Consider the following 9,935-nt stretch of genomic DNA (forward strand, 5'->3'; position numbering starts at 1 on the left):
AGGCGGGGGGTCTCCGCGGCGCGCCAGGACCGGCCCCTGGCGGAGGTCTCCGCACACACCCCCGTCCGCGCTGGTTGGTACATTCCTCCGGGCGCCGGCGGGCCCCAGCGCGCAGGCGCCGACAGCCGCATCCGGCACGCAGTTCCTCCGGCCGGAAGTCGCGGACAGCTCGGCGCTGAGAGGGGCTGAGCCTGGCGCTTGGACTCAGGACCTGGGCGCTGCCCCTAGTCTGCAAGGCTGGCGCTCTACCGCTTGAGCCACGGCTCCACCTCCAGCTTTCTCTGGTGCTTAATTGGAGATGAGGGGCACGGACTCTCCTGCCCGGCCTGCCTTTGAACCGCCCGCGATTCTCAGATCTCAGCCTCCCGAGTGGCTGGGATTCCAGGCGTGAGCCACCGGCGCTCACTGAGACGTGCTTCGTGGCGGTCACCCTGTGCCTGGCGCCGGGCCGATCGTCCCCAGTGCCCTGCCCGCGTCTCGTTGGCGTGCAGACGGCAAGGCTTACCCGTCCTTCAGACCCACCCGCGTGTCTCCTGCCCGGGGCTGCCCTCCGAAGCCTGGCACCTGGCCCATCGACACTTGACTTCTGCCGACTGCCACTCTGCAGACCACACTGTCCAAGGCAGGGGAAATGCGCCTGTCTCCTGGGTGCCGGAAGGAGACCCAAGCGCACAGCTTTGCTTCACAGGCGACCTGTTGCTCGTCTTCCAGCAGAAGCAGGCAATTTTCAGGCTTTTGTGTTGCTACCTCTTTCCAACGCTCCAGTCCCAACCAAATCTATACTCCGGGCTTAGCTGGGTCCTACAGATTGGGCTAATATTGGGAGCACTGCAACCAGTGTATATATTTTTGTCTTTGCACTTCATCAGTTTTCAGTCTCGTTTTGCGGTCAGAGAGATCAGGGAAAATGAGGTTTAGAAAACAGCAGCCAGAAATTCAGAGACAAACACTGTTTTTGAGTAATTTTATGAGTAGCTTGTTCCTTTTCATCTCTCTAGGGCTAGCTTCGGAGCGTCTGTCTCCCAGCCACACTGCCACTTCTACTCTCTCTTGCTCAGCCAGCTGATCTGGAGTTTTGAGGGTTAGAGAAAATGAAGGCATTCTAAGTCCTAGGTTACTCCCCACCTTTGAACCCCTCTTAGACCTTTGTTTTCCTTTATATTCTACCCATCTGGCTTTCCCCTTGCCTTGATTGTTCCAAGCCTTTCAAACACACCTTGTAATCCCTGGCATTCCTTGGGGGTGTATTCTGGGCCTTTCTCACTTTGGACCCCATGCATGACTCCCATCCCTCAGAAATCAAGTTATTTTGTTGATGTCTTCACTGCTCCACTAAAGATTCCAAGTCTTTCTCATCTCAGTCCACCCATCCAAGCGTCTACTGGAGATTTCAACTTTGCAGGAAATAAAGGAAACCCCTAACTTGTCACATCACTCTGCAAGTTGCTCCTGCTCAGTGCTCTGTGCCAAGCTGCTCAGGACAACCAGGGACTCAGGATCCTCCTTCACCCTGGGGACCCTCTGTTCAGAGCAACTGGGTCACAAGTCAGACCCTGCCCACACTTTCAGGTCCCACCTCATTTTCTTTCCTGGCCTCACTCCACCTGGTCCCTTATCAGATACCAACTGGTCTTTTGTTCATTGAGCATCTTGTAGAGCATTCTAGAAATTAAGGTGGGCCACATTACTTCCTTACTTTAAAACCTTTTTGCGATTTACCATAAGCCTCTCCCCTGGCTCCACTTCATTTCTTCTCAGTTCTCCCAGCACTTCCCACCCCACCCCACCTCCCTGCCCCCCACAGAACAGACTTCCTTCAGCTCTTCCCTGAAGTGGCCTTGGCGCACCTGTTTCTCTTGGCTCTCTAGCCTCAGACAGGAAGCTGAGCAGCCTTCTGATATGTAAGGAGGGGCAGGCCGTGCTCTGGTGATAGTGGGGACTTAGTTTGCTGCACAACCTGTGAGGCGTGCATCTGGGATAGAACAGTGGTCAGGTTCTACACCTTCCCCCTCCTCCTCCTGCCAGGCCTGGTTTAGGCCAAATCCAGGGCAGTCACCAGGGACCCAGATTTTCTTCCAGGTCTGAAAAACATGTCCCAGAGTGCAGCTTCAGGGGTGTCAGCTGCTAGCCCCCTTTCCATCTCCCCAGATCCACCACCAAAGAAATGGCAATCAGGTGGCAGACAGCAAACTTAATGGAGGCTGAGGTTTAGTCACCAAATCACGGTCTTGCATCACCACTATTTATTAGACAGGAATCAGATTTTCAGTATAAGTCATGCTCACCATACTCCACCCCACAGGAGAGCTACTGAGGTCAGGGTAGAAAGGGACCGAGGGTGTCCATGGAGGCCCCAACCTGAGCTGTGAGGCTTGCAAGGCCAGGCCCATGGAGCCTAGGTGGGACGCCTCATTTTACTGCAGCTGAAGACAATGCCTACACGAGAAGGAGTGCCAATAAATAGTCAATAAATAAGCAGGGCTGGCTTTCTTCCCACGCAGAGGCAATGTGGATGGGCGGCTGGCTCGGAACCAGGAGAGGTGGTGAGGGCTGACTTAGCTCTGGCAGCTCATGCAAGAGTGCATATTCTCACTTACTCTCCTGGAGTGGAGGGCCTGGGCTGGGGCTCCTAGAACCCCCCAATCTGTGTATATGAACTGCACTATTTTTTCCTCACCCTCCCCAGCAGAGCTGGGTGTGCTTGGGGGACTGGCAGAGGGAGGTCTGGTTAGTGCCAAGCTCAGAAGCCAGAAGAGGCCTGGGACCTGCAGTGCCATTCAAACATTATCTATGTCTGATTCTCCTCATCCTAGCTCTGGGTCACTTGGATGCTACTGTGAGAGGCTCTGGGATCTACCCCAGAGTGAAAGCCTTTCCGCACAGGAGGCTTGCTCAGATGGACAGGCTCTGAGGAGGGGGTGGGAGCGTATCTACAGAGGGGGTCAGCCCTCTCAGGACAGGAGACAGAACAGGACACTATGAGGAGACACAACTTTTTTTTTTCTTTTGTCAGCTGTGGGACCTGGACGCTGTCCTTCAGCTTTTCAACTCAAGGCTAGAACTCTACCACTTGAGCCACAGCGTCACTTCCAGCCTTTTTTTTTCTTATGTGGTGCTGAGGAATCAAACCCAGGGCCTCATGCATGCGAGGCACGCGCTCTACCACTGAGCCACCTTCCCAGCTCTAAGACACAACTTTCAGAGCAAGCCGTCAAACAACTTGGATGTTACAAAGGACCTAGGTTTCAATCTCCACCTAAAGATACTTGGTGGATTTCTTGGCATGAATGTTTCTCTATAGTCAACATTTTCAGAAATTTCACATTTGCGAGTGTATGACAACTTAAGACTATCCCGGGAGGTCACGGCTGGAGAAGGTCCCTGCGTGGCACAGCAGGGTGGGGACAGAGTTGGTGACTGCGCCTGCATGAGCACATCCCTGCCCCTTCTCCACAGGATGCCTTTCTTTCCTGGGTCAGGGATGCGTCCTGACTCCCACCCCATATTCAGAGACAGACCCCATTCACCCGTGCCTTGTCCAGGAGCTGCTGGGGAGAGGCAGAAAGCTCTGGAGCCGTGGGAGTTTGCAGGCAGGAGAACCCCTGCTCAAGCCTGCCTGAGCTCAGGGCTTTCTCCCAGGGTCCCAAGGTGCTGACAAGGGAGTGCAGAGGGCCCAGGACAGCTGGGGAGGGTGGGGACGACGAAGGGTTGACAAGGACGCTGAGCCAGGGCCATCCAGAGAGCAGGGCACCTGAAAAGTACATCACATAAAGAGTCACCCCCTGCTCTGGAGACCCCGCCTTCCCTGGCTCCCTGGGGGCCCTTGGCACTGCCCCTTCCTCACATCCCGCTGTCTGGGCTACTATCTTGCTCCACACAGGCGCTAGCCTCACCCAACCTGAGACAGATTCTGTGTCCATCCTCACCCACGGTGCTCTAGTAATCAGTCCTGCAGCTGAGGCGGTGCACGTGCCCTGGAGGGAGCTCTCTGAGGACAGGGTTCTCTCCTCTGCGCTGCACTGTGCAGGCACAGCTGATGCTCACAGCCTTCCCCCAGGCCCCCTTCCATTTACCAAGCAAATGAATTCCTAAATCCAGAGACTTCTTTGCGCCTGTCTTTCCTTCTCCTCCCCCTCCCTGCAGACCCTCAGCTCCCACACCTGCCATCTTCCAGGTACCTGGGGCAGAAGCCACAGCTGGTCACTCCCACAGGAAGCGCACGTACCAGATGGTCTCATTCTTCAGCTGGGGCCCAAACAGGGGGTTCAGCTGGGCCAGGATGGTGATGAGCCAGCTGCCAGAGATCGCAGAGTGAGGAGGGCTGGGTGCCCACAGGACCGCGCCCACCCCTCCCCCCCATCAAAAGAAGCCTTGGTCCCTCCTCTCCTTCTAGGGAGCACGTCGCAAGCCCAAACATGAATGAATGTCCTCAGGAATGAAGAATCTTAGGGAGCCAACCTACTCAGCAGGCATTGTTCTGTGTGTGTGTGTCTGTGTGTGTGTCTGTGTGTGTGTGTCTATATGTGTGTGTGTGTGTGTTTTAAGATGTCCCTTTTCCTCCACTTCTGTATGCATCTAATCTGTAGTGGGTTTGCTCTTTCCCACACGATGTTTGTTATTTGTAATTATAACACATCTTGTTTACACCGTCTCCCCGATTCACAGCCATCAGTCTTCACATCCTGATGTCTGAGCGATCAATTCCAAGACTCTCTGAGCCTTCTCTGCGACTCCAAAGGACCAAGAAACAGCCCAAGAGAAGGGCCTTTGAGATGCTTCATCCAAAGAGAATTCTGGAAAAACCCACACATCCCCATGTATCTAGCATTTATTTATGTTTGTTGTTTAGTGCTAGTACTGGGGCTTTAACTCAGGACCTTATACCCTCACTTGTTTTATGGTGTTTTTTTAGTTCCCCTTAAGGCTGGTTGGCTCTCTACCACTTGAGCCACATCTCCACTTCTGGGTTTTTGTTGGTTCATTGTAGATAAGAGTCTCTTGGGACTTTTCTACCCTGGCTGGCTTTGAACCACAGTCCTCTCAGATCTCAGCCTTCTGAGTAGCTAAGCTTATACATGTGGGTGATGTACCTGGACTGTCATTATTATTTTTAACAAATTTTATTTTTTGTAAGGAGGAGGTAGGTTCCTAAGGTACAATAAGAGAAAATTAATTAATAGGAGTAAACCATTCATGACCTAAGCAGACAAATGGGTTTAAAGTGATAATTTTAGGATGTGAAGGGTAAACAAAAGGAGGAGGCTGCAATGCTTGGTAAGAAATGTACGCATTATCCTGCCCATGTAATTGTAACCCCTCTGTACAGTATCTTCACAAATAAAATAAAAAAAATAAAGTGATAATTTTAAGCAATTTCTTTTTTTTTTCTTTTTGCTTATGTGGTGCTGAGGAATCGAACCCAGGGCCTCATGCATGCAAGGCAAGTGCTCTACCGCTGAGCCACCTTCCCAGCCCCTTAAGCAATTTCATAGATTTAAAAAAAAAACTGTTTCAAAATAGAAAATAAATACTGCTGTTTTTAAGGACCTCATGAATGTAAGAAGCTGTAATCTCTCATATCTCATTGAAAAGGCAGTTGGAGGAGACTTGTAGCACACATTGAAGTTAACTGTTGTTTCTTGCAACATGTACTCATTTTGAAAGTCTGAACAGCAAGCTTAAAATAAAACATCCTATGAAGGACCGAGAAAAATTATAACATGAACCAAATCTGAAATCAACCAACTAAATTTTTTAATGTGGATTTTGAAAAATTGAACCAGATGGTGGTGGCTCACATCTGTAATCCTAGCAATTCAGGAGGCTGAGATCTGAGGACAGTGGTTCAAAGCCAGCTGGGGTAGGACAGCGTGTGAGACTCTTATCTCCATTAACTACCAAATAGCCAGAAGTGAACTTGTGGTTTAAGAGTAGAGTGTCACTTTTGAGCAAAAACCAAGGAACAGCACCCAAGCCCTGAGTTCAAGCCCCAGTTTCAACACACACATGCACACATGCACGCGCGTGCGCACACACACACAATTGGCAGACCTGAAAACAGACCTGTTGTCCTTAATTAATGAACTTGAAGAATCCAGGCCATAATTGCCTTTTAAAGAATGGGTAGGCTTCTAGCTAGGTGCCAGTGTCTCACACCTGTAATCCTAGCTGAAATCCTGAGGACTGTGTTTTGAAGCCAGCCTGGACAGAAAAGTCTTTGGAGATAGGGCTCAAGTGGTAGAGTGGCAAGTAAGCAAGCAAGCAATCACAAAGCTCTGAGCTCAAATTCCAGTATCATACTCCCCACCAAAAAAAAAAAACTGTTAATGTTTAAAGACTAAACTCTACTAAGACCAAGAGTTTATTTCATCTGCCCCCCTTGTGTCCTACTTGTTTGAATTCTGATCACCAAGCGATGTCGTGCTTAGCCTACAGAAATAGAGGGCACAAGAAGATGGGACAATGTACTAAAGTCTAGCAGCGTGTTAACAATCAGAGTTTGCCCCCAAACTAGAACTTGATTTGACATTCTGGCTGAAGTGAATGAACACAGAAGTATTGGACAGGATGGAGGGATGTCTTCCTGTCCTGGTATACAAGAATGGCTTAGACATCAAAGGCCAGGAGTTATTCCCTCATGTTGACCAGGCCCTTGCAACCCTTAGGAAGTTCTTCTGTATCTCCAGGGTACCTTTCTCAAGTTTCAAGACTGTTGCTCTCATCTACCATTTCTGGTTGCCTTCTAGTCACCTGGGGGGCCCTTGTTAAAAAACAAAAACTGCTGCAGACCTGACTACTGTGATCTGCTAGATCTACAAAGAATCCCTAAAGCTGTTTCTTAACAGTCTACTTACCAGGTGATGCCAATGCCCAAGCAGATAGACACCACTGAGCTGGCACAACACATGCATTCACAGGTAAGTAAAGAGCCCATGAGCATCACAAAGCACATGGGTGGCAGAGCCCCCTACAAACCTTCCACAAGGCCTCCACTTGTGCGTATCACAGCTTTAGCTTTGGAAATGTGTTCATTAGCAGGACAAAAGGGCAACAAGCCAAGGGGAAAAAGGGAGGACAAAGCTGGGGAGGGCAGTACTTATGAGGAGGGCAGTACTTACAAGAGATAGCAGCAGACTGCAGTGGCAATCAGCATGGTAATGATCACTCTGCAAGAGAGGGGGACAACAGGTCAAGACAGGTGGAAGCAGCATCCTCGGAAAGTCTGGCTAGGGCTATAAAAGGAGCTCCTGGTGGTCACCTATGTTCCCACCAGAACATTTTCTTATGCGGGTAGTAGGACTTGAACTCAGAGGCTGGGTGCTGTCCCTTAGCTTTTTTTCCTCAAGGCTGGTGCTCTACCACTTGAACCACACTTCAACTTCCAGCTTTTTGCTAGTTAATTGGAGATAAGAGTCTCACAAGCTTTCCTGTCTGGGCTGGCTTTAAACCATGATTTTCAGATCACAGTCTTCTTGAGTAGCTAGGATTACACAAGTGCCTGGCAGCTGGGTTGTTAGAAAGAGAACAGAGCCTAGGTAGATTCTTTTTTTTTTAATTTATTTTTATTTTTTCAAATTCTTTATTGTGATTAAGTGATTACATAATTTCCCAAATTTCACAGTATTGTGGGATAATGATGCTTAGTTAAAATCACAAACACATTCTAACTTTCATGGGACAAATTGTTGTGTTCTATTACATTTATGAGTTTTATGAGCTTTGTAATACAGTTATTTCTTCCACATTGGGTGATGTGTACATTTCTTTTGTTTTGCATAGCATCAGCTGTTCCCTCTTTCCCACTCATTCCCTCCCTCCCATTGCTGCCATTGAGTTGCTTAGTTCATTTTGATCAATGTCCAGTGCAGCTGATGGGTCCCGCTGTTGTATGTTTTCCCCTAATTCCCTCTAGTTTTGTGTCCTCCTCCTAGTTTCCCTCCTGTGTGCACATATATACCATATATGTGATCAGCAGCATGGGGTTATTTAGTAGTGATTTGACCAGATGAGTGGAAGTCTAGGTAGATTCTTTGTGCCCACTCAGATATCAAAGAGAGAGGCTTAAACACAGCAGAAGAGACATCAGTCAGGCTGAAGAAAGAATTCACCAGGATTTGCAAGAGAGGTGACCCTAGAATGATTTACAGAATGAAACTGTAGAATCCTTGAGCCCTGTGGATTTTTTAAGAACAAAGACAACACTCACTTTTCCAGCCTCCAGCCAAACTAATCCAAAGCAAAGCCTACAAGCTCCGATCTAAAGCACTTACAGTGGTGCGGGAGAGATTAACACTCCCTCCCTTCAACGTGGACTAAGCAGCTTGGCCCAGGGCTCCTGGGCACTGGGAGGACAGAACTGGGAAGCCGAGGAGGGGGTGATGAGAATTTCAAACCAGAGTGTAGAAACCGGCTAAAACCAGTGCACAAAACGTAATTTAGGCGCATTATTTCGGGCAATCCTCGGGGCAGCAAGGCTGCTTACCGTCCCCATTTTACCTGCGGAGAAACTGAGGCGCGGCGCGTGCCCTTCCCCTCCCCTCGGGGCCGCCCTGCGCGCGGCCCGCCCGCCTGGGGGGAGACCTCAGGAAGCCCGCGAGCGGAGGCAGGGGCGGCCACCGGCAGCCACGGCCTTTCTTACCCGCGGTTGGGTCCTTTGGGCACGAACCAGGGCCCGGCGATGCCGATGAGGCCCCAGAACGTGGTAAAGATGATGACCGGGAGGGCAAAGGAATGGGCCGTCATCGCTGAGCGCCGCTGGATGTCCAGGCGGAACGCGGGGCCGAGACACGGACGGTGGGCAGTGCGCAAGCGCAGGGAACGCGCGCTGGAGAGGCGTCGGACCGGGACAATCTGCGCACGCGCGGGTTTTGATCTAGCCGGGTGGGAACATAGAGAGCCCGGCGAGACGTCACTCGTGGGCAGGGGAGGCGGGCGTTCCGAGGATCCCATTCCTTGATTGGCTGGGTCGGGCTGCGGACCGAGAGACTCGAGCGGGTCTGGAGTAGTGGGTCTGCCAGATTCCAGGGATCCGGCTTCGAGTCGCCAGCGCCTGCTGCGTGGTATTTTCTTAATCCCCCCCAACCCCCCTGGAACTCCGGAGCCCACCCTGAGGTCATCCCCGGCCTCCGCTCGCGCTGCACCAGGTCAGCAGGACCTAGGCTGGCGCTACAGCGCCCTCTCCTGGCACCACGCGGTCGCAAGCCCAGAAGGGACTTGGGGATTCGATGCCGACTCCTCGCACAAACAGCTACGGATTGATTCCATATGAAACGACAATTCGGACGAGATCGCTAGCATAGTAGGTAGGGCCCGTACTTCCTTCTGTCCAGTTTCCTCTTTGAACTTTTTAGTTCACACATCCCCTGTTCAGTGATCGCTGGGATCTCCCGGTCCGTTTTCTATGTACATCCCTTCTTTAGAGGTCTGTGGCTCCAGGTTAGCAGGTTCTTTCCCAAGGAACCTGACATACATTTGCCCTGGCTTTAGTGATTGCACAGCCCGGAAAAATGAAGCTAAGACCCACGTGATTCAGAAGAGAAATGTGCCTGTCCTTGTACTGATCTCTTCCAGCCTGTGTTTCTCTTTCCCAAAGCAGAGACTTACATTCATCTTATCCATTCTCTAGTTAAGACTTCCTTATTCGTCCTTTCAACTTTCATGCGAGTTGGAGATGGGAAAGGAGGTAGCACACAAAGATCTTAGCTATAAAATGTCACCCTAGTTTTTTAGGAGTTTCTAATCCACTTGGGTGAGTGATATGTGGAGAACGCAAATAGTATAATTCTCTGGAAAGACTAAGTCAAAGCCTAACAACATGAGCACCAAGAAATGGGTACTTGGGGGGCTGGGAAGGTGGCTCAGTGGTAGAGTGCTTGCCTTGCATGCCTGAGGCCCTGGGTTCGATTCCTCAGCACCACATAAGCAAAAAGAAAAAA

The 9,935-nt window shown here is 50.6% G+C and overlaps 1 protein-coding gene across 2 annotated transcripts; it reads right to left on the reverse strand.

Annotated features, from left to right (window-relative positions):
- Positions 1-2,228: 2,228 nt before the first annotated feature.
- Positions 2,229-8,787, reverse strand: Atp6v0e2 (ATPase, H+ transporting V0 subunit e2). Of its 2 annotated transcripts, XR_001175831.1 has the most exons (5): positions 8,639-8,787; positions 7,119-7,166; positions 4,179-4,294; positions 3,528-3,751; positions 2,229-2,436 (listed from the first exon to the last, which is right to left on the reverse strand). XR_001175831.1 is itself a non-coding variant. In XM_013036376.1 (4 exons), exons 1-3 carry the CDS (start codon positions 8,740-8,742, stop codon positions 4,201-4,203), a joined length of 246 nt encoding a protein of 81 aa, XP_012891830.1. In that variant the 5' UTR covers positions 8,743-8,787; the 3' UTR covers positions 3,124-3,751; positions 4,179-4,200. The 2 variants fall into 2 exon arrangements, 1 of the variants encoding a protein (XP_012891830.1); XM_013036376.1 differs by lacking the exon at positions 2,229-2,436 and having other exon boundaries at positions 3,124-3,751.
- Between the last annotated feature and the right edge of the window lie 1,148 nt (positions 8,788-9,935).

This window comes from Dipodomys ordii, unplaced genomic scaffold (genome assembly GCF_000151885.1).
Source record: "Dipodomys ordii isolate 6190 unplaced genomic scaffold, Dord_2.0 Scaffold282, whole genome shotgun sequence".
Lineage (NCBI taxonomy): Eukaryota > Metazoa > Chordata > Mammalia > Rodentia > Heteromyidae > Dipodomys > Dipodomys ordii.

Coding starts and splice junctions, on each gene's coding strand:
- Atp6v0e2 (XM_013036376.1), bottom strand. CDS start 8,742: ATGACGGCCCATTCCTTTGCCCTCCCGGTCATCATCTTTACCACGTTC. Junction 7,167..8,638: donor CCCAAAGGACCCAACCGCGG/GTAAGAAAGGCC, acceptor CCTCTCTTGCAG/AGTGATCATTACCATGCTGA. Junction 4,295..7,118: donor GCAGTCTGCTGCTATCTCTT/GTAAGTACTGCC, acceptor GATCTCTGGCAG/CTGGCTCATCACCATCCTGG.